The sequence below is a fragment of the Lepisosteus platostomus genome, chromosome 25 (genome assembly GCF_059453375.1).
Source record: "Lepisosteus platostomus isolate fLepPlt1 chromosome 25, fLepPlt1.hap1, whole genome shotgun sequence".
Lineage (NCBI taxonomy): Eukaryota > Metazoa > Chordata > Actinopteri > Semionotiformes > Lepisosteidae > Lepisosteus > Lepisosteus platostomus.
This window is the reverse complement of record NC_142635.1, coordinates 4,313,503-4,340,422: the sequence shown is the minus strand read 5'-3', so window position 1 is coordinate 4,340,422 and position 26,920 is coordinate 4,313,503. Positions and strand designations below refer to the sequence as shown.

Below are 26,920 nucleotides of genomic sequence, written 5' to 3'. Positions count from 1 at the left end.
TATATTGGAATATATTGATCTATAATCCGATCTCAAGTCTAGAATACATTTTGTTAGTCTGGAATAATTTGCTTAGTTTCGCATCTCTAATCTGGAGTGAAACATCTGTCATTTGTCGTATGGTTTGACTACTGGAGTACGTTGTCTGGCAGATGGAAGGATTCACCATCCGGGGGCAGAACGGTTTAAATGCACAGCGTCGCATGTCCCGGTCTGCTGATCTGAAGTGTCTTTTCTTCCTTTCCGCTCAGCGTGGATAAGAAAAACAATGTCCATTTCTTGATCAAGTGGCGAGACCTGCCCTATGACCAGGCCACCTGGGAGCTGGAGGACATGGACATCCCTGAGTACGACAGCTACAAAGTGGCCTACTGGAACCACAGGTGTGTGAGTGCACAGCACCGCGCAGAGGATCGTCTTGCCCCAGAATGTGTGTTGTGTTCAACTCTCTGCTGGTGTGCCATGGTGTACTGGTGTCCAGTGTGACAGTGTGCCAGTATGGGCACCCCCCACCAGTCTGCGTAAACCCCTTGTCTCAGTGCAGAGTTAGTACTGTCGACCCCTCCTCTCAGTCCAGTGCTCGTGTGGTGTCCAGGGAGTTGGTCTGCCTGTGCTCATCTGCCTTTCTCTCTAAGGGAGTTGATGATGGGGGAGGAAGGGAGACCAGGGAAGAAGCTGAAGTTGAAGTCGAAGGTGAAGAAACTGGACCGGCCGCCTGAGAACCCCGTAGTAGATGTAAGTCATCTTATGGAAGCACTCCGATATCCCAGTGTCACAGATGTGTTTTGAAGAGATAGCTACAGTAATGTAACCTCTGCTTTTTGTAAATACCTTGATTATGAATGGCCTTTATCAAAATGTGATCCAGCCAATACCCCAAAATGAGGAGTAGGGTTCTCGTTTTCCCAATAAAAGATACTCGTGGAAAGACAGGATCTTGTGTGAGAGGACACCCGTCCCCATCATCTAAGGATCCCTTAGCTGCCTTGCTAATTAATTTGACATCCAAAATCTGGTTTTGTCCAGAGAATTGCCCCAGACAGTTTTTAGGTACCCCAAAAACCAAGTGAACTATTCACTGGGGTCAGTGTCTTGCAAAGGCGTTCCTTTAATTCCAGGGATAACCTTGTTTGTAGAGGTCTCAGGCTGCTTCTTTCTCCTTTATATATCCATTATCCATTTTTTTTCATTTCATTAACAGTTGGAATGTGCCAGTCCATCCCAGTTTTCCTTCTGGGAGTGCAATTGACTTGGCTACCTCTTAATCTGTTCTCCGTCCTCTCCCATCTCTCTCCAGCCCACTATCAAGTTTGAGCGCCAGCCGGATTACCTGGACAGTACAGGGGGCACACTGCACCCCTACCAGCTTGAGGGGCTGAACTGGCTGCGCTTCTCCTGGGCACAGGGCACTGACACCATCCTGGCCGACGAGATGGGGCTGGGCAAGACCGTGCAGACTGCGGTCTTCTTGTACTCGCTGTATAAAGAGGTACTGGCTCACGCACGCTCTGGGCAGGACCGAGCAGACTGCGGTCTTGTACTTGCTGTATAAAGAGGTACAGGCTCTTGCACACTCTGGGCAAGATCGTGCAGACTGCGGTCTTGTACTCGCTGTATAAAGAGGTACAGGCTCTTGCACACTCTGGGCAGGACCGAGCAGACTGCGGTCTTGTACTCGCTGTATAAAGAGGTACAGGCTCTTGCACACTCTGGGCAAGATCGTGCAGACTGTGGTCTTGTACTCGCTGTATAAAGAGGTACAGGGTCTTGCACACTCTGGGCAGGACCGAGTAGACTGCGGTCTTGTACTCGCTGTATAAAGAGGTACAGGGTCTTGCACACTCTGGACAAGACCGTGCAGACTGTGGTCTTCTTGTACTCGCAGTGTATAAGAAGCTTGCATGTACTGATTGGTTTGTACGGTTTTGCTAGTTTTTTGTACTTGATCTTCAAACAGGCATGAAATCATTAATTCCGTAGTTCTGTCCAGTCATTTATGAGGAGGGTAATGGATTACCAACATGTTATATATAAATCTGCCGATTTTGTTGGATTTCACTGGCAGGGGGAGCATTGTACAAATGTATGTTCTCTCTTTTGGAAGGTCCAATAGCCTGCACTGTAGCAGCTCGTCAGTGTGCCTGTATCGACTTCTCTCCCTCAGGGTCACTCGAAGGGTCCCTTCCTGGTGAGCGCCCCCCTGTCCACCATCATAAACTGGGAGCGGGAGTTCGAGATGTGGGCTCCCGACATGTACGTGGTGACCTACGTGGGCGACAAGGACAGCCGTGCTGTCATCCGGGAGAACGAATTCACCTTCGAGGACAATGCCATCCGTGGAGGCAAGAAAGCCTCCAAGATGAAGGTAGGGGGAGGGACCGGACCGGACTGGCAGAGTGTTGGTGTTTTTCCTGTCTGCTGTTGGAGTAGCCCTGGTCTCTCTTCTTCCTTTATAGAAAGAGGCAGCGGTGAAGTTCCATGTCCTCCTGACCTCCTACGAGCTGATCACCATAGACATGGCCATCCTGGGCTCCATCAATTGGGCCTGTCTGGTTGTGGACGAGGCACACAGACTGAAGAACAACCAGTCCAAGGTAATCATACAGCACACACTACAACACATTATACTGCACTCTGGAACAACCAGTCCAAGTGATTCAGGACACATATATTGACTGCACCTGGGAACATCCAGTCCCAGGTAATCCTACACACAAGGATGCAGGGAAATTACATACTAGATTGTGCTCAAAAACACCCAGTCTAGGGTCGTCACACACTGTACTGCCCAAAACACTTAGGGATGTGCTGATTAGAGCGCGGTTCTTCCAGTCGCTGGGCGCTGATCCCTCTCCGTTTCTCTCAGTTCTTCAGGGTTCTCAATAACTACCCCCTGCAGCACAAGCTGCTGCTGACGGGCACCCCGCTGCAGAACAACCTGGAGGAGCTCTTCCACCTGCTCAACTTCCTCACGCCCGAGCGGTTCAAGTGAGTCCCGCCGCCTCCCCGTCTTGACACGGGAGCGAGGGCGTGCGCTGCCCTTTCTCGTGCAGTCGGTTTCCTGCCCCGCCCGTCCCTGCGTTTCCATGCTCATGGCCTCTACCCTCCCCCCCCCCTCCTCTTCCTCTTGTCCTGGATTGGGGCGGCAGCAACCTGGAGGGCTTCCTGGAGGAGTTCGCCGACATCGCCAAGGAGGACCAGATCAAGAAGCTCCACGACATGCTGGGCCCCCACATGCTGCGGAGGCTGAAGGCCGACGTCTTCAAGAACATGCCCTCCAAGACCGAGCTGATCGTCCGCGTCGAGCTCAGCCCCATGCAGAAGTCAGTGTGGCGCTCGTGCAGGGTGCAGCAGGGAGGGGCCCAACCCCAGTCTTGGAGGGGCCAGATTGCTTCTGCTTGTCCTTCCATCTGAGCCCTTAATTATCAGCCTGTTTGCTGAATTAGAAAGAAGCGAAGCAGTTCCTTGTTGTTAGGATGCTGCAGATGTGAAGAAACCCTTAAACCCTGCTGGACAGCAGTCAGGACTAGAGTTGGGCTCCCCTGGTGTATAGTATCTCCAAGATATTTTATTAGGCTATCTCCCAAGTTGTTCTGCAATAGACACTCCATTATTGATTAAATGAAATGTTCTAGTTGCGTGCTCTGAAATGTTACATTGCTTGTGGGTAACTGCAAGTTAGAGAGCACACGAACGTGCTGCAGGATACAATCTTGTTGCCTAGAAGGTTTATCCAGCCTGTTTGTTCGTTGAACCAGGGATGGTATCTCATTCAGCTATTTCTTGACGGGTGCCAATATAGGTCTTGTTTGTGTGCTCTAACGCACTGCCGGGTGCGGTATAAAAACTCAGCCGTGTTGTTGGCCTAAGCCGCAGCGTGTCGACTGCTCGTTTCAGGAAGTACTACAAGTTCATCCTGACGAGGAACTTCGAAGCGCTGAACACCCGGGGCGGGGGCAACCAGGTCTCGCTGCTCAACGTGGTCATGGACCTCAAGAAGTGCTGCAACCATCCCTACCTCTTCCCCGTGGCCGCCATGGTACGCTGCCGGCCGTAGGACACGGGGCGGGAGGGTGGGAGCTCTCCGAGAGAGAAGTTGCCAATCCTCTCTGGTTTGGAGTCGCGTTGACCCATACGTCTCCCCCCCCCTCCCCTCTGCTGTCGCCAACAGGAAGCCCCGAAGATGCCCAACGGGATGTACGATGGCAGCGCCCTGACGAAGGCGGCAGGGAAGCTGCTGCTGCTGCAGAAGATGCTGAAGAAGCTGAAGGAGGGTGGGCACAGGGTGCTCATCTTCTCACAGGTGAAGCATTGTCCCAGACTTCAGTGCTTGTTGTGTTATCGTAGTAGGACACCAGCACTCCGTGTAGGAGTGGATGCAATAGGCTGTGATGCTCTAACACTTTCTGCACTAAAAGATCTGCCATCTGGGAGTACTATTGTGCTATAATAGAGTGAGGGAAGGCATTGTATGTGTTCATGGTTTGGCACAGATCAGTATCCGTACTGTGTTGCCTACCTCACTGCATATTGCTGACCACCTTCCCTCTCCTTCCCTCTCTCTTTGGCCAGATGACGAAGATGTTGGATCTGCTGGAGGACTTCCTGGAGCATGAGGGCTACAAGTACGAGAGGATTGATGGTGGGATCACTGGAGGCATGAGACAGGAGGCCATCGACAGGTTCAACGGTAAAACACTGCCGTCGGCATGCTATTCACTGCAAGCAGTATCATTGATTGGCACGGGAGTCTCGACAGGTTCAACAGTAGGACCATAGCACTGATCTGAGTGACCATACTGATCAGAATACTATTCATAGTGCCATTAACATTGGTGATATTGACAGCCATAGTTTTTCTGATTGGTACTAGAAATGTGGCTGACCTTAATGAAGTAGCAATCGGTATGATATTAAGAATTGGAGTACTGGCCACGTGTCAATGTTGGTAATAGCAATGAGGTGTTACTGGTGATTGTGACTGGTATCCATAATTAATAATTCCTTACACTACTATAGTGCTTTTTTGGACACTCCACTCCAAGCGCTTTACAGGTAATGGGGAATCCCACCACCAGTGTGCAGCCCCACCTGGATGATGTGACGGCAGCCATAGTGTGCTAGAACGCTCCCCACACTAACCATCAGTGGGGATGAGCACAGGATTATTAGGAGGCTGTGATTGTTAAGGGCCAAAGGGAAATTTGTCCAGGATACCGGGGTAACACCCTACTCTTTTCGAGAAACGCCCTGGGATTTTTAATGACCACAGAGAGTCAAAACCTCAAGTTTTGCATCTCATCTGAAGGACGGCGCCCTTTTATAGTGTCCCCGCCACTACACTGGATTCACACAGACCATAGGGTGAGCACTCCCCGTTGGCCCCACTAACCCCTTAGTTTTCCCAGGAGATCTCCAGACCAGGTACTGACCAGGCTCACACCTGCTGAGCTTCAGTGGGCTGCCAGTTGTGAGTTGCAGGGTGATATGGCTGCTGGCGTTCGTGACTGTCCATGACATCAGATGGGTGGCATTAATGCCGTCATCCCCTGATGACTGTGAGCACATTTCGTTCCGTCTCCCTCAGCTCCCGGAGCGCCGCAGTTCTGTTTCCTGCTGTCGACGAGAGCAGGTGGTCTGGGCATCAATCTGGCCACCGCCGACACAGTCATCATCTACGACTCGGACTGGAACCCCCACAACGACATCCAGGTAACCCCGACTATCTCTCTTTCACTGGTATTGGCTACACCCCCTGTGACTACATCCGGGCGATTCACTTGTCGGGGTGTGTCTTACATGTGGATCTCCAGGAAGCGCCTCTTTTGTCCCGTGTACATATGACCTAACCGAGCGTGCTCTCGCTGCAGTGACCTGTCTGTACTTCCCTGTATTGACCCCCCCCCCCACTCTCTCTCCCACCTCCAGGCTTTCAGCCGCGCCCACCGTATCGGCCAGAACAAGAAGGTGATGATCTACCGCTTTGTCACCAAGGCGTCGGTGGAGGAGCGGATCACTCAGGTGGCCAAGAAGAAGATGATGCTGACCCACTTGGTGGTGCGGCCCGGGCTGGGCTCCAAAACGGGGTCGATGAGCAAACAGGAGCTGGACGACATCTTGAAGTTCGGCACGGAGGAGCTGTTCAAGGATGAGATCGGGGAGGGTAGGGGAGCGCTCCTTCTCCCTCTCTCGGTGCGGTGTCCAGGCGCTGGCCTGCGTGCCCGGGCCAACGCGGTCGTGCTCATCCTTCTTCCTCTTCCCGCCCAGGAGAGAACAAAGAAGGGGAGGACAGCAGCGTGATCCACTACGACGACAAGGCCATCGACCGGCTCCTGGACCGGAACCAAGACGCGACGGACGACACCGAGATCCAGAGCATGAACGAGTACCTCAGCTCCTTCAAGGTGGCCCAGTACGTCGTGAAGGATGAGGAAGAGGCGGTGAGTGCAGCACGGAGCGCCGGGTATCCCAGCATAGACCGGTTTGGGGACCAGAACTGCCCAGTGTCGCTTTTCGAGAGCGGGCAGTAGTCTAATCCAGAGAGCTCGCTTGCTTGTGTTGGGTGGAGACTGTGCAGAGAGAGATAAAGCATCAGGAGGGTGTAGGATGCTGGAAGATCTCCAGATTCGCCCAGTTTGGTAACTGGTATGTGTATGAACAGGAAGAGGTGGAGGGGAGAGATCATCCATCAGCAGATGGCTGATTACTCTAGATTACGCCGAGTAGTCCAGTATAGCCCCGGTTTAACAGGAGGAGGAGGCGTAGAGGAAGATCAAGCAGCAGTAGCAGGAGGGTGTGAACCCTGGTTGCTGAGAGTCCAGCACTAGTGTGTGTTTAAATATACAGAAGGAGTAGGTGCAGAGGAAAATCAAGCAGCAGAAGGGTGTAGATTACTGGGAGAAATCCTGTGTAGCCCAGTTTGTGAGTCTGAGGAGCTGTAGAGGAAGATCATCAAGCAGGGGGAGAGAGCGGGCCCCTCTAACTGGGGGGAGTCCAGTTCAGCCCAGCTTAACTGGTGCGTTTTTGGCGGGGGGGGTGGAACAGGAAGAGGAGGTGCAGAGGGAGATCATCAAGCAGGAGGAGAGCGTGGACCCCGATTACTGGGAGAAGCTCCTGCGCCACCACTACGAGCAGCAGCAGGAGGACCTGGCCAGGAACCTGGGCAAGGGCAAGCGCATCCGCAAGCAGGTCAACTACAACGACGGGTCGCAGGAGGACCGAGGTAAAACACGGGGTGAGAGCCGGGTCAGAACCTCTGCACTGCACTGTGTGTCTGTGTGTGTGAGCGTGTGTCGTCGCTGGGCTGGACCGTGCGAGGACTGTCTGTACGTGTGTGTGTATTGTTACTGTTGGACTGTGTGTGTGTGTACACATTATGGAAGTGTGTGTAGTGTTACTGTTGGACTGCGTGGCCTCTCTCTGTGTGTGTGTGTACACATTATGGAAGTGTGTGTGTGTGTGTGTGTGTACACATTATGGAAGTGTGTGTGTGGCGTCTTTCACTAAGTGAGCTCGGGTTAGTGTGTGTGTGTATTCCCGTCATTGTGTGAGCTGTTGCTGGAATGGATTCTGGCTCAGTGTGTAAGTGTGTGTGAATGTTGTCACGGTCTTCCTCGCCATCAGAACCCCATTCTCTCCATCCCTACCTTTCCTTTCCCACCTCCTCTGTTTCCCCATCTCCGTCCCTCTCTTTATTACGCCCGCTAAATCGCGGATGTCGGTTTTTTCCCCTCTCTGTGTCTGAAAGACTGGCAGGATGACCAGTCGGATAACCAGTCGGATTACTCCGTGGCCTCGGAGGAGGGAGACGAGGACTTTGACGAGCGGGCAGAGGGTGAGTCCGCGAGCGTAGTGCTGGCTGGTGCTCTGTACGCTGCAGCTGTGTTGGGTGCATGATGGGTCTTGAGGTCTGTTGTTCCAGTGTGCACCGTGGGATAGGTGAGTAGCCGCCATCATTGTCCAAATCCAAATGCTTCTTTCTGCACGTCTCCCGTGCTGCTCAGTATCATGAGTACAATGAGATCCGCTGAAGCCGGGGACGATGGTGTAGCCTGCAGGGCCGTGGGCGCGAACGTGAAGCTGCCTCATCAGCAAGATGAGTGCAGAAATGGTTGACGCACCACGTGTCCCCCAGAGCCTCTAAAATGTACCTCATTGTAAATTCCAGGACCAGTGCCCCATGTTGTGCTGTTGTATAGCTCTCTCCTGCCACCTAGTGGCTGTGCTCCGAAATTGAATCTCCCCTGCACATTATTACTCCCTAGGAACAGGTAATGGGTTTATTTCATGCTGGAAAGAGAAGAAAGAAAGCGTTTTGCCTTGTTTTTTTTTTTTCTTTTCAGCAGGGAATAAACCTATTACTTGTTCCTTTGCAGCCTACGCATGCTGACGCAGCTACCCACCTGAACTCCTTCTTTTTACTGCTCAGTTGTGAATGACAACTGTAACAATGATGCACATTCATGACTGTTTGAAATGAACTCGGAAAGATTTTTTCCCCTCTGTAAAGCGTCATAAAAAGTGTTTGTACTGTGGCAAGTGTACAAAAGTTGCCGAGTTGTGCGTGTGTCATGAGCCTCTAACAGGCCCAGTGCGGGGTCTTATCTGGGGTACCGTGCGCGAGCCGGCGGTCTCTCTCTGGCCCGGCTTCGTGGTTCCTCCCAGTGCTCACCGCGCTGTCAGTGGTGTTTTGTATGCCCAGCGCCTCGGCGTGGCTCACTAACGCGCTTGTGCTGTCGCCCGCAGTGAACTCCCGGCGGCCCAGCCGCAAGGGCCTGAGGAACGACAAGGACAAGCCCCTGCCACCCCTGCTGGCCCGAGTGGGCGGCAACATCGAGGTACAGTCGCCGCCCCCCCCCCTTTCCCCGAGACGCTCCACAGCTCCTGGAGGCCCACACACCCCCGCTGGCATTCCTGTCCCAGCGGAGGCTTCAGGCTTCAAGCCGTTGGGCTCTGCTGGAACAGAAACCAGCACAGGATCCGATTGGAAATCCCTGCTATGAGACGCATTTATTGCTACTGTATTGCACTCTAGATTCCAGTCAGTCGTCCTGTCCTCTCTGGCTATTAAACCCTTTCTCTGGGCCTCAGGTGCTGGGGTTAGGGACTGGTCAGTGTCCAGTCAGTCTGGGTGTTAATCTCTCTGTCTGGGCCTCAGGTGCTGGGGTTAGGGACTGGTCAGTGTCCAGTCAGTCTGGGTGTTAATCCCTCTGTCTGGGCCTCAGGTGCTGGGGTTAGGGACTGGTCAGTGTCCAGTCAGTCTGGGTGTTCATCCCTCTGTCTGGGCCTCAGGTGCTGGGGTTAGGGACTGGTCAGTGTCCAGTCAGTCTGGGTGTTAATCCCTCTGTCTGGGCCTCAGGTGCTGGGGTTAGGGACTGGTCAGTGTCCAGTCAGTCTGGGTGTTAATCCCCCTCTCTCTGCCACAGGTGCTGGGCTTCAACGCTCGGCAGCGGAAGGCGTTCCTCAACGCCATCATGCGGTACGGGATGCCGCCCCAGGATGCCTTCACTACGCAGTGGCTGGTCCGAGACTTGCGGGGCAAGTCTGAAAAAGAGTTCAAGTACGTCTGCCTGCCGGGAACGAAGGGGCAGGGAGTCGCCCGGCGGTGCTCCCTGGCCCTCCTCTTGTCCCGTCCCACGCACCTGTCCAGGCTGTGTGTGTGTCCCTCTGTCCGTCAGTGTCGGGGGGGAGAGCAGTCTGGACGCACAGTAACCCCGTCCACAATGGAGACCGGTCCACAGTCCGGGCTGCGTCTTAAAGGCAGGACGGTACAGAGTTCTGGATCCCCGCAGGGTGCTGCGTGTTGTGCGTTTGTTGCGTGTTGGACTTGGTTCCAGTGCTGTTTCTGTTGAAGTGGCTCAGTCAGCCTGTACTATTGTCCTGCACATCTGGATCAGTACAGCACCCTGTGTTCATGCTGTAGTCTTTTCAGAGCATCTGGATCAGTACAGCACCCTGTATACACGCTGTACTCTTTGCCAGTAATGTATCCAGGGAGCCTGCACTGTATTCACTCAGATTTAGTCAAAATGTACTTCAGCGTCCATTAGAGTCTGCGTGTACCGTAGAAAATACTCTCTCCAGTAGCACACTCTAGTTCCAGTTCCAACCGTGCTGTACTGATTCCTTCTCTCCTATTTGCTCAGTGTAAGTCCTGGTGTATCCAGTCACTCTGTACTGCAATACCTTCTCTCACTGCAGTGTCCATTTGCTTCTGGATAGAATACTCTCTACAGTAGTGATATCCAGTTCCATTCTGGAGCTGGACGGACTCCTCTTTCCCACTGGCTCAGTGCGAGTCCTGTTGTGTCCAGACAGTCATTCTGTATTAACCTGTCCCTCCTGCCCTCCCTCCCTCCCCCCCCTTCCAGGGCCTACGTCTCCCTGTTCATGCGGCACCTGTGCGAGCCCGGGGCCGATGGAGCCGAGACGTTCGCCGACGGCGTTCCGAGGGAGGGGTTGTCACGGCAGCACGTGCTCACCCGGATAGGCGTGATGTCGCTCATCCGCAAGAAGGTAACAGTCCTCGGTTAAGAAAACGCTCCCTTGGGCGGTCTCGGCTCGGGTCTGTGCCAAAGCCCTGGTCCACATAGAGCATCCTGGGAAACTGGGGAAACCTACTCTCGTGTTTTGTCTGGATACCTGCTCTGAAAGGCGTCTGTGACATCTCCGGAACGCGAAAAGTTTTTCAGTGCGGTTTAGATGGATTTTGCTTCCCATGTTGGCTTTGTGGGTGGAAATCTGCTAGGTTGTCAAGTAGTGGCGGAGGTCTGGGGTTGAAGGTGGGCTGCCCACCATGTGGGTCCTATTCCAACCACATCTTTGCACCGACCCTCTGAGCCCGCGACAAGTACAGCGGGTGGGCAGGGCTTGATCTCGAGGCCATGTTGTTTAGTGAGGACCACCTGGGTGAGGCGGTTTGAGTTGGGACGCTTGTGGCCCCTTGATGAAGTGCCGTTTTGGTCATTGCAGGTGCAGGAGTTTGAGCACGTCAACGGCCAGTGGTCGATGCCGTGGATGATGGAGATGGAGGAGAGCAAGAAGGCAGCGCGCCCCGAGTCTCCCAGCGCCCCCAAAACCCCTTCGACCACGGGGACCCCTGCGGACACACAGCCCAACACCCCTGCCACTGCTGGATCAGGTACAGCGCTCTGTATGCACGCTGTACTCTCGCCCGGCACAGCTGGATCGGTACAGCGGGCTGTATACGCACTGGGCTGTTGCCCAGCACAGCTGGATCAGTATGCTTGGTATGCTGTGTGTGCTGTGTTCATATGCAGTTGATTTTATCTGCTATTGTGATCACAGTATTTCTCTTGTGCAGAAGAGCCCTTAAAGCCTGATGATGGAGTGAAGGATAAAGAAGAGAAGAAAGATGAGAAGCCTGAGAGAGAGGGGGAGAGCAGCAAGAACCCTGAGGAGCCACAGGTATTGTCCCGTCAGTGTGTCTGTATGAACCCCCCTCTCTCTCAGTGCAGTGTTCATGTACTGGAGTGTCCAGTCAGTCAGTGTGTGTATGAGCTTTACTCTCTCTTTCCCAGTCTACTTCAGCCACAGATGACAAAGACAGGGGCACGCCGGAAAAGACCAGTGAAAGGACAGAGGAGGGAGGCGGAGGGTTGAGTGCAGAGGCAGACAAAGAAAAAGCGAAGGAAGGCGAGAAAGAGGAGAAGAAACAGGAGGAGGAAAAGGAGACGGAAAAAGCGGAAACCTCAGAGTCCAAAGTGAAGGCCGAGGAAGCTGACTCCAAAGGTGACTTTGGCTGCATTTCGAAATGTGCGGCCGCCATTTTGGGTCTAACTAAATGGGAACTTCAGGGTACTAGGAGCCAGAATGGCGGCCTTAGTGTAAGAGATCCTGATGATTGGCGTGGGTTCCCAAATGCTCACTCTTCTTTTCCTTCTGTTGGTCAGCAGACCAGAAGGAGCAGGACAAAGGAGCGGAGAAGATGTCTACGACCTCATCTGCGGAGGAGAAGAAAGGTGAGAGGTGGAATAAGATGGCGAAGCATCTCTCAGTGAGAACCGTCAGTGGGCTTCCGTGTGAAAGAGGATCTTAATCTGTCTTGACCTTTCGCCACCTCTCGGCTTTCATTCAGAATTCCAAAATCAGGCTGCAGTCTGGTCCAGGTATCAAGTTGTGATAGGAAATCCAGGGCGACTGGTTTGACAGCTTGTAACTGTAAACCACAGGAAGTGAGTCACTCTTGCATTATGGGAGTCTTGACGTCAGGATGAAGATTACGTGACCGTGAACAAGAGTCCTCTCCAAGAGCATAGGGAGTAGCTCTGGCTGAGAGATGATCTCCAGAACTTTATCTACAGTTCTAATTTCTGGCCCTGGATAGCCCTTCTTGGTTCGTACTGCTAAAAGCAAAATGTACACAGTAACTTGGAAAACCTCCAATTTACAGCATAAAGTAAACAACATTTCTAGGTCTGCTCAGTGCTGTGTTCTGCGATTCAGAACGAGGCAACAAAACTTCGGGTGAGGTGAAGCGGCCCTATGACAGTGTAAACAAACAGGCATGTGAATGTAGCTCTTTTAATCTGATAGCAATATTGCTCTCACCTTCGAGATGGCTTTGCCCCCAAGTCCTGCTTGTTAACTGCATGCAGATCATGTCAGAAACATTTCTGAGGCGAAATGTCAGCTAGACAAACTGTACTTATTTGCTCGTCCATCACTTTACATTAGTCAGTACAGTGACTAGTGAGCAGGAGGGGCCACTTTACGTCGCAGTTTGTGGAAACTTGAATGCCAGCTTGCGATCATTTGGCGATTTTATAGTACTTTCACAAATTTTAGGTGTTTTGCGCTTAATTCAGAATTAGGGAAACTTTTCCCTAACGGCAATGAATTTATTTATTTTTATTAAGATTTAAGAACTGGTCTGAGAAATTGGGACTGCAGTTCCCCTTGAATTTTCTTTGTGATAGGTGGGTTTTTTAAAGTTTCTTTTTCACTTCTTAAAAAGCTGGTACAATCCCTATGCGGGCTTCAGGAATGCCCTCATTCAGGTGTCCGAGCCGCGATTGAACCAATCGGACCTAAGAAGCAGGACTTGCACTCACTGTGGGAGGTGGCCGATACAGTGTAATTCATACCTGTCTGTTCATCGGTTAATCTCCTGGTAGAAGCTGTTGGCTGTTTGGTGAGCACTACAGAAACAAAACTTGTCATCGGCCATCTGAGAAAGAGACTGCATAAAGTTCCGCTTGATGAAATTGTTGGAAGGAGGTGCAAAACAATCTAAATCAATTAAGCTGATCAATTCCATCCATCAGCCCCAGTATTTAAGGAACAATTGGAATGAAAACTAGCAGACACTAGCAGGACTGTGGGACCAGGCTGCATCTATGTAAGAACGTAATGGTGTGAGATGAGAGGGGGCCACTCTGCCCGTCTTGTAGTTAATCGTGTTGGTCCAAGGATCAGACCCAGCCAGTTCTTGAAAGAAACAGCAGGATGAGCTTCAACAGCAGGGCTGTGTAGCCTGTTCCACACTCCTCCCGCCCCGTAGCTTAGCAAGCGCCCGTTGTCAAACGCTCTACAAGTCGCCCTCGGGTTCGTTTTGTTCGTCCCTGCCTCACCTCTCGCCCCGTCTCCTTTCCCGGCTTCCCCCCCAGAGCCCAGGGACGAGAAGGAGGGCAAGGCCGCGGCGGAGGAGGGGGCGAAGGCCGGGGAGGCCAAGCTCCAGAACGGCGAGAGCACCAAGGAGCCCGGCGAGGAGAAGAAGAAGGCGGGGAAGCAGAGGTTCATGTTCAACATCGCCGACGGGGGATTCACAGGTACCGGCGCGGCGTTTCCCGCTTCCTGTCGGTGGCGGCAGTTGTGCGTCACCTTGTAGCTGGATCTCGGAAGACGAGGGCTGGGCGGGGCTGGGGTGGGACGAGAGACTTCTAAACTCACTTGGCATGGGTGGTGTTACACTCGGTGTTGCTCTTTTCTCTGCTTCAGAATGGTCCAAGCCATCGTCCCCCGATAGTGTGCTGTATGAGCAGTGCTTTGGGCGAGACGCCTTCATTAATTCCAGAGAGACAGTCGTGCCCTGGCTATTTTTCGCTTTGGGCTTGAGCAATACAGCCTGCCTTAACGTCCCATTTTGTTTGTTCGCAGCAGCGTCTCGCTTTTCCACCTGATCTGCTGCGTATTAGGGTTTGAAGTGGGTCTCCCGTGTGTTAAGTCCTTTTGAAAAACAAACGATGCGTAAACTCCAGTGTTTTTTTATCTTGATGATAATTCAGCCTGTCATCCTTTTTTATATAATGGAGTCGGCATCATCCTCGCTCCCCTAAAACGGGTCTGGTGGGGTTCATCACTTGCTTGTTGGTACCATTGCTTTGTTAACCACCCCCCGCTTTCTCGTTCAGAGCTCCACTCGCTGTGGCAGAACGAGGAGAGAGCTGCCACGGTCACCAAGAAGACCTACGAGATCTGGCACCGTCGCCACGACTACTGGCTGCTGGCCGGCATCATCAAGTATCCTTCCCCACTCCCCCGGTGTCCCGCCGGTCTGAATCGAGGGTGGGCACTCCTGGTCCTGACGTTCCGGTGCTGGTTTTCCTTCCAGCCCGACTCTTAACTTAGCTCAGGCTCGTTAAGAGGCTTTATTGGGCCCAATTGAATAAGGTTTCCCAGCTCTTTGGGTGCTGGTGCTGTAAAGAGACCCACAGAGCTTTTCTAGGAGGCACACTGGCCTTTCAGAACCAGGATTGGCCACGTCTGCTCCAGAGAGACAACTAATACACGGAGATGAGCGCAGGCCCTAATATAGGCCCTAGAGCAGGACAGTCCAATCCAGGTCCTGGGGGAACTGTAGTGTCAGCCAGATTTCGCTTCAGCTGTCATTTTAATGACCTACGTCAGCTCGTTAGCATCTCAGGGTGTCTAATTCAGCGGCTGCTCCCAGCTCTTTGAAGAGACCTAGAGAACCTGCAGACCCCAGGATCAGAATGGCCTGCCCCCCACTTGCACTGAGCGCTCCGTCGCCCAGTCTGTCTTGATCCGTGATCGATCCCAGGTCTGTGTTGCACGTAGCTCTGGCCCCGAGCTTCGCTCTGTTCCTTTCCTGAGCTCCGCCCCAGTCACGGATACGCGCGCTGGCAGGACATCCAGAACGACCCGAAGTACGCCATCCTCAACGAGCCCTTCAAGGGGGAGATGAACAGGGGCAACTTCCTGGAAATTAAGAACAAGTTCCTGGCCAGGCGGTTCAAGGTGAGAGATGGCACGGATGTAACTTGTTGGGTTTTTGTTTTTACTGTTGAGAAGAGGCCATCTGACCCATCTAGTCTGTCTGGCAGTTAGTAGAAAAATTATTTTAGAATCTGATCCAAAGAAGCCTGGGAATCGGCTTTTACACGAGGTTTAGCAGCTTTTACGTGACTCTCACAATCATTGGTGTTTAGACTATTTCCCCCTTCTTTGTCCATCCTCCATTTTCAGTACAGTCCTCTGGAGTCAAGTCAGTCAGGATTAACACACCCCTGCGGTCTCCCTCAGGGCTCTGGATTAACACACTCCTCCAGTGTCTCTCAGGGCTGTGGAGCCCAATCAGTCTAGATTAACACACCCCTCCAGTGTCTCTCAGGGCTGTGGAGCCCAATCAGTCTGGATTAACACACTCCTCCAGTCTCTCAGGGCTGTGGAGCCCAATCAGTCTAGATTAACACACCCCTCCAGTGTCTCTCAGGGCTATGGAGCCCAATCAGTCTAGATTAACACACCCCTCCAGTGTCTCTCAGGGCTGTGGAGCCCAATCAGTCTAGATTAACACACTCCTCCAGTGTCTCTCAGGGCTGTGGAGCCCAATCAGTCTAGATTAACACACTCCTCCAGTGTCTCTCAGGGCTGTGGAGCCCAATCAGTCTAGATTAACACACCCCTCCAGTGTCTCTCAGGGCTGTGGAGCCCAATCAGTCTAGATTAACACACCCCTCCAGTGTCTCTCAGGGCTGTGGAGCCCAATCAGTCTAGATTAACACACTCCTCCAGTGTCTCTCAGGGCTGTGGAGCCCAATCAGTCTGGATTAACACACCCCTCCAGTGTCTCTCAGGGCTGTGGAGCCCAATCAGTCTGGATTAACACACCCCTCCAGTGTCTCTCAGGGCTGTAGAGCCCAATCAGTCTGGATTAACACACCCCTCCAGTGTCTCTCAGGGCTGTGGAGCCCAATCAGTCTAGATTAACACACCCCTCCAGTGTCTCTCAGGGCTGTGGAGCCCAATCAGTCTAGATTAACACACTCCTCCAGTGTCTCTCAGGGCTGTGGAGCCCAATCAGTCTAGATTAACACACCCCTCCAGTGTCTCTCAGGGCTGTGGAGCCCAATCAGTCTAGATTAACACACCCCTCCAGTGTCTCTCAGGGCTGTGGAGCCCAATCAGTCTAGATTAACACACCCCTCCAGTGTCTCTCAGGGCTGTGGAGCCCAATCAGTCTGGATTAACACACTCCTCCAGTGTCTCTCAGGGCTGTGGAGCCCAATCAGTCTGGATTAACACACCCCTCCAGTGTCTCTCAGGGCTGTGGAGCCCAATCAGTCTAGATTAACACACCCCTCCAGTGTCTCTCAGGGCTGTGGAGCCCAATCAGTCTAGATTAACACACTCCTCCAGTGTCTCTCAGGGCTGTGGAGCCCAATCAGTCTAGATTAACACACCCCTCCAGTGTCTCTCAGGGCTGTGGAGCCCAATCAGTCTAGATTAACACACCCCTCCAGTGTCTCTCAGGGCTGTGGAGCCCAATCAGTCTGGATTAACACACTCCTCCAGTGTCTCTCAGGGCTGTGGAGCCCAATCAGTCTGGATTAACACACTCCTCCAGTGTCTCTCAGGGCTGTGGAGCCCAATCAGTCTGGATTAACACACTCCTCCAGTGTCTCTCAGGGCTGTGGAGCCCAATCAGTCTAGATTAACACACTCCTCCAGTGTCTCTCAGGGCTGTGGAGCCCAATCAGTCTAGATTAACACACCCCTCCAGTGTCTCTCAGGGCTGTGGAGCCCAATCAGTCTAGATTAACACACCCCTCCAGTGTCTCTCAGGGCTGTGGAGCCCAATCAGTCTAGATTAACACACTCCTCCAGTGTCTCTCAGGGCTGTGGAGCCCAATCAGTCTGGATTAACACACTCCTCCAGTGTCTCTCAGGGCTGTGGAGCCCAATCAGTCTAGATTAACACACTCCTCCAGTGTCTCTCAGGGCTGTGGAGCCCAATCAGTCTAGATTAACACACCCCTCCAGTGTCTCTCAGGGCTGTGGAGCCCAATCAGTCTAGATTAACACACCCCTCCAGTGTCTCTCAGGGCTGTGGAGCCCAATCAGTCTAGATTAACACACCCCTCCAGTGTCTCTCAGGGCTGTGGAGCCCAATCAGTCTAGATTAACACGCCCCTCCAGTGTCTCTCAGGGCTGTGGAGCCCAATCAGTCTAGATTAACACACCCCTCCAGTGTCTCTCAGGGCTGTGGAGCCCAATCAGTCTGGATTAACACACCCCTCCAGTGTCTCTCAGGGCTGTGGAGCCCAATCAGTCTGGATTAACACACCCCTCCAGTGTCTCTCAGGGCTGTGGAGCCCAATCAGTCTAGATTAACACACCCCTCCAGTGTCTCTCAGGGCTGTGGAGCCCAATCAGTCTAGATTAACACGCCCCTCCAGTCTCCCTGGATTAACCCCTCTTCTCCCGCTCAGCTCTTGGAACAGGCTCTGGTGATCGAGGAGCAGCTGCGGAGGGCCGCCTACCTGAACATGTCGGAGGACCCCTCTCACCCCTCCATGGCGCTGAACACGCGGTTCTCCGAGGTGGAGTGTCTGGCGGAGAGCCACCAGCACCTGTCCAAAGAGAGCATGTCTGGGAACAAGCCTGCCAACGCGGTACTGCACAAGGGTGAGGGCGCTGGAACTGAGCACAGGCTTCCTGGGTCTCCCCTGGGCGGCCCAGATCACTGGGCTGGTATCCCAGCTGCTGGCTCACACACCGGGGTCTCTGTGCTGTGCACAAAGAGATGAAACAGGCGGCACGAGAAATTTGGGGGACCGCTCCAGGTTGTGATTGGTGCACTTTTTGCTGCGGTATTCTTCTAGGTCACTGTTATTAAAAACAAAAAGAACAGGAACAACTCGTTAAGCGGTGATGTAAGCAAGCGAAGAGCGCTGGTCTGTGAGGGCGGAAGGATATTCTGCCTTTTCTTGCCAGTGATCTCTTAATTCCTTAATTGAACATGTCTCCTGTTTCATTGATCATATTTAACTTTGCATGGCTGTGTTTACCTTTGGTACGTGTTTTTGTTATTAATAAGGCCACCGTGTTAAATTACTTACTAGTACACTTATATCGCACTTCTCTGGACACCCCACTCAAAGCGCTTCACTGATAATGGGGAATCCCACTACCACCCCCAGTGTGCAGCCCCACCTGGATGATGCTCCAGTCCTCTCCCCACACACCAGCTCTCAGTGGGGAGGAGAGCAGAGTGATGAAGCCAGTTCAGAGAGGGGGATTATTAGGAGGCCATGATTGGTAAGGGCCAATGGGAAATTTGGCCAGGACACTGGGGTAACACCCCTGCTCCTTTATCCAGAGTGTCTTAGTCAAATTGAGTCAAAAAAATCTTAAAGGGTGCTTGAAAACAGTATGTTTCAAATTTAGGGTGTGTAATTGTTCCAGGCCTTTAGAAATTGCTCATTTTAAAGACTGACTACAAAACACTCTGGACTAAAATTGTCTGCTGGTTCAGCTGACACTGTGCTGCGCAAGAGCTGGGGTGTAAGAGATGGGTGTGTAGTGAGGGTCTCCTCACTCATGCCTGGCCCCGTTCTGCCGTTCCCTCTGCGTTAACGACCGTTCCCCCCCTCTTCCTCGCAGTGTTGAAACAGTTGGAGGAGTTGCTCAGCGACATGAAGGCTGATGTCACTCGTCTCCCGGCAACCATCGCCCGGATACCCCCGGTTGCCGTGAGACTGCAGATGTCAGAGAGGAATATCCTGAGCCGATTGGCCAGCAGAGGCACAGAGACACAGACGCAGCAGGTAAGCAGTGGTGGTGTGTACTGTCTGCCTTTTCACTGTACTTCAGGGCCCTGTATATCAAGGTTTGTGTTCCACCTGAACTCTGGTACGACGCTGCTCTAGTTATTTAATTGCAAATTTGAAATGCTCTTGAGTCGTTTTTATAGGCAACTGTATCTGTTTAACGATGAATAATCAGCTTTAAAAGAGCTCAAGAAAATCATCTAAAAAATCGTTTTAATATGTCTAGTAAAAGAGATTAATATCTAATCTGACTGGTCAGGTTGGAATAAAAGCCGTAGATGCTATGCCCTCTGGGAGTTGTTTAAGATGCCTCATATACAGTGTGTACAGAGCATTTATAGTGTGCTCTCTGTGTATTATTCACTCTTTATATAGTTAGATACATTGTCTGCATACTGTACATATTGTATATGCTTACTACACTGGTAGCATGTGTGGAGTTTGCACCGTTTCTCTGAGATCACGTGAGTTTTATGTAGTTGTCATCCCCGAACATTCTGGGTATGTTGATTGGCTGCTTCAGGAAGCTGCTCGTTCCATACTGTTACTCCAGTGGCTCAAGATCTGCTCCTGTGGCTGGAGGGTTGCCGGTTCAAATCCCACAGCCGGCAGAGGAATCCTACTCCATTGGGCCCCTGAGCAAGGCCCTTAACCCCAGCTGCTCCAGGGGCGCTGTACAATAGCTGACTCTGCACTCTGCCCCCCAGTTTCTCTCCCTGTCTGTGTGTCTCATGGAGAGCAAGCTGGGGTATGCAAAAAGACAAATTCCTAATGCAAGAAATTGTATGTGACTAATAAAGTGATGTTAAAAGCAGCCCAAGAACTGTATGAGGGATTCTACACAAACTAATGGATGGATTTGGTGCTTTCAGCATGTCTCGTGGGCCTAAATTATAATCCGATTCTAGTACAATTCACATATAATATTGCAGCAAAGAGATACAAGAAAAAACTTGAGGCTTCTGCAAAGTGCTTTCTCACACATATAGCTCTCTCCTCATGGAGTACACCCCTGATCTGTACGTGTCCATAGGGGGTTTGCACCCTGTAGACGAGGGTGTAGTTCATACAGTGTAAAAGTACTAGTTACACTGTTTGCACGGCTTTAACTTTGCCTCCCTGTCTCTGTTCACTCGCAGGTAGCTCAGCAGTAGTGTTTCTCTCCTGCTCTGGCTTGGCTTTGGAGCTCCAGCCGCCACCCCCTGGACCCCCCCTTCTACATTCCTGATTGGCTCCTGGATTAAAACGCCACGCCCCCACCAGCCCCGCAAGACCACGCCCCTCATTTCCAAGAGGAGCGTTTCTATTGGCTGATCGGGGAAAGAAAAATAATTTTATTTTTTCTTAATTGTATTTTTTTTTATGTTTATGTTCCTTATTATTATTATTATTATTATTATTGTTAATGCTTCTGATGTTTTTTTTTTGGACCTGAGATAATAAAAATGGAAAATTAAAAAAAACAGCAAAAAAAATAGTCTGCTGGATTTTGTTTGAGTCCAGTCCTGAATGATGTAATTGGAGAGTTGCAGACCATGTACCAGGCACTGCGGCAGTAGAAAGCTTTCCCCTTTCTGACATTTGTTTTTAATGCGCACAGATTACTGTAATAAAGCCATTTTTATCTAAAGGTTTCTTGTCGAATGCTTGTTTAAGCCATTCATCTGAACTATGATCCATTTTGGGGTTTTCAGCAGCTGAAAACAGGCATCTCCCCGACACTGGTTATCGGCTAAATGTTGTTCCCATGGTTGCTTTCTGTGCTAATGTAATGGAGAAAATCAGACTCCTCAAAAGATGCAAAGGAACAAGTAAAGGTTAATTCCGCACTGAAAAAAGAAAAGAAACACAACGTTTCAGATGTGGAGCCTTGTTCATCTGGAGCAAAGTGAGAAATTCAGGGTCTCCTGTCTGGATTGGACTGAGAGATGTGGACAGAAGCAGAAGCTGGCACATGGTTAATGAAAGCCCACTGAGCAAAGGGCGAGGGCACAGTGCAGTCTTCAGTTCTTCGCCTGTTGAAAGTGCTCTTAAGTGTGAGTGGCCGTGATTGAGATGATTAACACTTGAGACTGGAATACAGGAGCTGCAGCATTGAGGCTTATAGCAGAAAGCAGGTTGATCACCTGTAGCAGGGAGCCCCTGGTACATCACCAGACAGCTGTGACGGGGGGGCGATAAGAGAGCAGACACGGTCTTGTTTCTCGTACACGTATAGTGTAGAAATTAACAACCCAGGACGATGATGTGACACTTGAACAAGCTCTTTATTTCATCTGTAACTCCGAACCCCTTAGCTACTACTTTCACTATGACCTGTGACCCTGAGTAACCGTTATTCCTGCTCAGCCCTCCACCAATCAACATGCAGTTTCACTGCTGACGCACACAAATATTGAGCAGGTTAACAGGAGGCACCCACAGAGACTCCTGAGACGTGCCAGCACCCCGAAGGACTGCAGTGACATCAGTGGGGTGTCTCTGCCATCATCAGGACAATTACAGCAGGTGCGTGTCATTCTTCCCCTGTGGAGGACTACACACTTGGTTTGCCAGGTAGTTAACTGTCCAAGACGAGGAAGCTGCGTAATCCTGAAAGAAAACGTATAAACCCAGAATCTATCCCGGGCCCTAGGCCTCAAGGCAGGACTTTTTAAGACTTTTGTTTTAGAAGGGGAGCACATTTCATTCCCCTGATGAAACAGGAACAAAAACAGAATGAATTGCACCCTATTGAAGTAACACAATTTTGGCCGGTACTTCCACTTAACGCCACTAGAGGGCGGCCGTAATTGTTTTTTACTCACAACCCTGTGATTGCGGCAGGAGGAATTTCCACGTGCGTGTTCTGGTATGTGAATAACTCACGTGGGAATTCCAGACGTACACAGATGATCTGTATTTTCCTAGGAATTTGAGAAGGGACGGTTGCAGAGTTTAGGCGAGTTAGTTGAAAGATTTGAGTATGTGATACATGGCTTAAAATACAAGAAATATAGAAACGAAGAGAAAGGAAACTAAAAACAAGAGATTCACAGGAATTGGAGATCAGATTTCTCTTGAATACACCGAACAAACCGCAGATCACAAGTTTTTTTTTCTTTCCTCATTGCTGATCTTGCTGGAGACCTGCAATCCTGTGGATTATACAGAGAGCTCAATCTCTTAATGGACTCAATTTAGTTGGATCTTAAATTGAGGGAATCATTCACTGATTCCTCCAAGACTATTGTTTCTCATTGATGGCCTGGAAAGCCACCATCCTGGCAATCGTACAGAGAGCTCAAACTCCTCATTGAGTAAAGACTCAATGGAATTGAGGCCAAAGAAGTCATAACCGGTTCAGTTCAGTCAGTACGAGCTCATCCAGGACCAGGAGTGAGATAGTGAGATAGATGGAGTTCAAGAGTGTTTTCTCTCAAGCTGACTGGCTGTGTTTATGATGAAGTCATGATGCTCTGTTTCAGGTATGCTTACTGGGAAAACTGGCCAGCCTAACAGTGCTTATGCTAACCAGTACTGTGTGGCTGCTGAAGATGTCCATACCCCCAATAACTGGAATGACTGTGACTGCGGTGAGAAATTGCCCTGCATCTGTGAAGCTGAAGCCCTGAGTCTCTTGCTATGTGTGAAATCACTGCAGTACTGTCTGCATAGACACATACTGGCGTTTGCCAATTCATTTTGTCCTGAAATCTGCCTGTGTTTTCAGTCATCAATTGATTATCATAGCTTTGTGGAACCGACTGCTGGTTCAGGCACAAATACTTCTGGTATTGCACTTCAGGTTCAATTCATTTCAATAATGGTAGCAGTATAGGTGCTGTATAATGTTTTTTTTGTCATTAAATAGTTCAAATGTACACGGTGCTCTGTAGCTTACAGTAGGGGGGTCATGGCTGTTTTGAAACTATTTGTAACTTTCCAATGAATTCACGTCTTAATCATTCGTCTAGTCCAATGTATTCCATGCCCAATTCCAAGCTTGCGAATTACCCAATTCTGTCATGGCAAAAAGGGAAAGCAAAACTATACTATGAAAAATGAAGTTTAATTGAAAATTGTAATCATGTTTGGATCAAATTACTAAGCTAATGTCTTAATATTTATTATCAATCCTATAACAGAATGCACCATGTCCTATGTCTGATTCAATTGTAACTATATAAAATGCAACCAATATCATTGTGGGTAGATGGCTGGTTATTTCCACTTTGAGCCACAGGAGGGCGCCCCTATTTTTTCCATCTTAGCCCTTGAATTGCGGCTTTAGGAATTTCCACTGCAAAGGATATTGTGGCCTGCATTTCCAAAACTGGGAAGAAAGAAGGACTTGATTATATTGGATAAGGAAACCCTGTGGTAACTGCTTATGATGGTCAAAGGCTTTTTTAGGTGTGAGGTTTTTATTGGCTAATTCTGGAACCTTTACACACCTTTCTAAAAACTGAAATGAATTGCACACAGCAGGTTTCCCAGAAACGTACTGATTTTCGTACTTGCTGGGATTGTCACATGTGAATACCACTCCACAGTTTCCATTTATTTCTTCTGGAGGCCAGACATCCCGATTCTCATCCTGATAAGAGAGGACAGAAGAAAACCGTAGGAATATGCTCTGGGTACTGAGCTGGAAACGTGCCCATGAAACAATTGTTAGTTCTCATTCTCGATACCAGACTTTGTCATGACATGATTTTACTCACCCAAACGTGCTTACTACATACTGTTCACACACGCCAACGTGTACCCATGATCGTGAAACATGTTCCTAGATTCACACTTCTAAACGCCTTCACCCTACACATTCTTGTCCAACTTCCTGTGAACAGGGGGCAGCTTTCTCTTTTTTATACGTATAGGCCACATTAACACACTTTTGTAGACTTACTGCCCAGTGCTCTTGAGCTCGGCTGAGTTCCAACGCAACTTCGACTATGACGGCAGAAGCTTTTTACACTGGACTCGACGATCCAGACGAGAATGCGTACAGCACCATAGGCACGACTGTGAACAGGTACCCAGGAGCCCAGCAAACAAGTGAGTACATAACGATAGATAGGTGCTCTGCAGTGAATAGTCTGCTGTAAAATGCTGCCGTCATTTGGTGGGAACATTCAGTGCATTCTGGACTCATTTGCAGCTTTTGTTAATACTGTACCATGAGGTGCTGGTTGTAGCTCAGAATATTGTAACGCTTACGGCCGACAAGCAGTGTGTGTAAGAGCCGGCGTACCAGAGCGGGTGACGTCACCGCCCTTCCCTGTGATAGCAGGACCACAGCTACTGGGCTGTGGAGAGATCTCTCTTTAGCTCACGGGGCTAGGTCGCTGCAGAGAGACGCGGAAGTCCCGGGTTCGAGCCTCCAGTCGGGATGGGGCCGACCAGATGCGGCAAAGGCGCCCGCCTGAGCCCCCGTTGCGTTACATTGGTGTCAGAAGCGGGGCGGGATAGCCCTTCGCCGGGGATGGCGATTTAAGCGGGGGAGAGTGTAACGCTTACGGCCGACAAGCAGTGTGTGTAAGAGCCGGCGTACCAGAGCGGGTGACGTCACCGCCCTTCCCTGTGATAGCAGGACCACAGCTACTGGGCTGTGGAGAGATCTCTCTTTAGCTCACGGGGCTAGGTCGCTGCAGAGAGACGCGGAAGTCCCGGGTTCGAGCCTCCAGTCGGGATGGGGCCGACCAGACGCGGCAAGGGCGCCCGCCTGAGCCCCCGTTGCGTTACAATATGTTGGTGGTAAGATTAGCAGTCTTGCTCGGTGCTGGTGGACTGCACTAAATTTGGGGCTTACAACTTATCCTCCTTAACATTAACATATCTACGTAGCTGGTGCTCTTGAGGTCTACAGACTTCTCAGCCAGTGAGCCTGCTTGGAAGGGATTAATTAACTTCTCAATATTCCCTGAGTATTTGCTTCATGGTTTAACATGATAGGTTGTAAAAATGACAGAAGTGCCACTGACAGGAAGAAAAAAAAACCCAGGTTTCTTTTGTCAACGCTGGAGGTCACATTCCTCAAAACCTTATGGTTGGTAAATTCATTTCTTCAGGGAAATAGGATGTTAGACTCTCCCCTGTCCATGTTACACTCAACAAAGGCTGATATCCCTGGCAGATTTCTCCCTTAAAATTGACACATTCAGTGACATGAACTATAATTGAACCATTGAAATTCCTAAAATATTATAAGCATTCACATGGACTGTGGATTTACTTTAGTCTGTGAGATGTAGAAAAAGATTTGAACTGACTTTAGAGTGGGCTGAAATCTCTTGCACACTGTGTCATATGTGCAATTACTCTCCCAGCTAGGAGGAGAGACATAGGAGAGTGAGATATATGTGTGAGTCAAACAAAACTGCAACACAGAGCCAGGAGCTGGTGGAGAACCTTTTTAAGTTTCCATCGGAGGAGCTGTGCAAGAGCAAAGGCTTCTCGCGGTTGGGAAGATTGTTGCCCAGTACGTAGATGGTGTGTCAGCAAAGGTTTTCGACAGTTGGGAGGACTGGCGCTCATGCGCGACTGAGGGTTTCTTGAAATTGGAAAGGCTGGGACCCACTATCGACACCATGTGTGAGTGGGTTCCGCAGTTGGAGAGCAACCTTCGCTTTAGAATGTTAATTTCAAATGACACTCCCTTTGTGCCTCAGAATGGTGAAGAGTGCTCCTAGACTGGAGGTATTAAGATTACTGAGGACAGCGTTGTGACAGAAACAAATATGTAACAGCATAATGTTCTACTTCGGGGAACTCCCTGTGCTATCAAGCTTACTCCCTATTCTCTCTCAGTAAATCAGCAACCAGATTCCCACCACTCTTACTCTATAACTATTTTCAATCTGATTAGCCAAGACTCATTCAAGTGGCCCTAATTCAAGGCTAATTCTACTTGAATCAAGGCTCCTTCGAGTTCTCCTGGCAAAACCTCAAGCAAACAGTGGGAGAACGTCAAAAACTAAACTTATATTTAAACATAATTCCTCACCACATATATACTGAATATGGAATAACAAAGACATTAAATACCAAAATAAAAGTATATTCTTTCAGACATGGTATGATAGTAAGATTTGGTTGGTGGGACAATTGTCAAACAAAGAGGGTAGATTGTTGATGTACACCAATTGTTTTTTTGATAGATTGCAGATTCCAGTTACCCTTTGGGAATATGCCATAGTCTTTGATGCTCTCCCTGAGAAAGAGGGGAGTTTGCCCAAAGGTATTTTTAACTCTGTCAGCGTTAACTTTCCTGACGCTGTTTATCTGTTCTTGGATGGTGTGGAAATAAAACATAAAAATGCTGTAATGACCACATCAGGAATTTGTGTAACCTCCTTGTATTTCTTCTGGAGAGCAGTGTTACACATATTTACTGCAACCCCTGACAGACATTACCATACCAATAAGATTAGAGACATAACATTGTTCATAGGTTTTGTCCTGATAAACTAATACCTTCTAGATTTAAGCATGAGCAAAATGATTTATGTGTGTTCTATAAGGCTGGAAAAGAAACTCTATCACATCTATTTGTCACCTGTATATTGTATATACAATGTTGTTTTGGATAGACCAGCAAAACCTTTTCTTTAAGCATTCAAAGGTGAATGTTAGAATTTTATATTATGTTATGCGTGTAGAGTAAGTAAGTATAAGTACTGTGTAGATATATTCACAAAAAAAATAATGCTCCCTCCTTTAATGCCTATATGAATGAAATACAATAGTAATTAAACTACATTAAAAAACTGGAAAAATAAACATAACCCTATACAAGCTTTCCTAGCTGCCTGTGAACACAGGGCAGCTTGATATTCCTCTTTCAGGACCCAATATTATCACACTTCACAGACTTCCTGCCCAGTGATGTAGTGGTTCAGGCT

At 50.0% G+C, this 26,920-nt stretch overlaps 1 protein-coding gene across 3 annotated transcripts in view; it reads left to right on the top strand.

Annotated features, from left to right (window-relative positions):
* Positions 1 to 20,664, top strand: part of chd4b (chromodomain helicase DNA binding protein 4b) — a 33,268-nt gene extending 12,604 nt beyond the window's left edge. Inside the window, exons 11-38 of one of the 3 annotated variants that reach the window (XM_088620171.1) lie at positions 252 to 383; positions 636 to 735; positions 1,298 to 1,489; positions 2,165 to 2,365; positions 2,457 to 2,594; positions 2,867 to 2,988; positions 3,150 to 3,323; positions 3,898 to 4,039; positions 4,172 to 4,303; positions 4,573 to 4,690; positions 5,588 to 5,712; positions 5,929 to 6,163; positions 6,268 to 6,440; positions 7,045 to 7,222; positions 7,748 to 7,834; positions 8,746 to 8,837; positions 9,426 to 9,559; positions 10,371 to 10,515; positions 10,972 to 11,140; positions 11,324 to 11,427; positions 11,541 to 11,751; positions 11,913 to 11,981; positions 13,629 to 13,790; positions 14,373 to 14,481; positions 15,087 to 15,219; positions 17,694 to 17,889; positions 18,868 to 19,031; positions 20,174 to 20,664. In XM_088620171.1, the coding sequence (XP_088476297.1) occupies positions 252 to 383; positions 636 to 735; positions 1,298 to 1,489; positions 2,165 to 2,365; positions 2,457 to 2,594; positions 2,867 to 2,988; positions 3,150 to 3,323; positions 3,898 to 4,039; positions 4,172 to 4,303; positions 4,573 to 4,690; positions 5,588 to 5,712; positions 5,929 to 6,163; positions 6,268 to 6,440; positions 7,045 to 7,222; positions 7,748 to 7,834; positions 8,746 to 8,837; positions 9,426 to 9,559; positions 10,371 to 10,515; positions 10,972 to 11,140; positions 11,324 to 11,427; positions 11,541 to 11,751; positions 11,913 to 11,981; positions 13,629 to 13,790; positions 14,373 to 14,481; positions 15,087 to 15,219; positions 17,694 to 17,889; positions 18,868 to 19,031; positions 20,174 to 20,188 (3,952 nt within the window). In that variant the 3' untranslated portion in view covers positions 20,189 to 20,664. Of the gene's footprint in view, positions 1 to 251; positions 384 to 635; positions 736 to 1,297; positions 1,490 to 2,164; positions 2,366 to 2,456; positions 2,595 to 2,866; positions 2,989 to 3,149; positions 3,324 to 3,897; positions 4,040 to 4,171; positions 4,304 to 4,572; positions 4,691 to 5,587; positions 5,713 to 5,928; positions 6,164 to 6,267; positions 6,441 to 7,044; positions 7,235 to 7,747; positions 7,835 to 8,745; positions 8,838 to 9,425; positions 9,560 to 10,370; positions 10,516 to 10,971; positions 11,141 to 11,323; positions 11,428 to 11,540; positions 11,752 to 11,912; positions 11,982 to 13,628; positions 13,791 to 14,372; positions 14,482 to 15,086; positions 15,220 to 17,693; positions 17,890 to 18,867; positions 19,032 to 20,173 lie in introns of all 3 variants that reach the window. The other 2 variants (XM_088620169.1, XM_088620170.1) reach the window with 2 other exon arrangements.
* Positions 20,665 to 26,920: the final 6,256 nt, after the last annotated feature.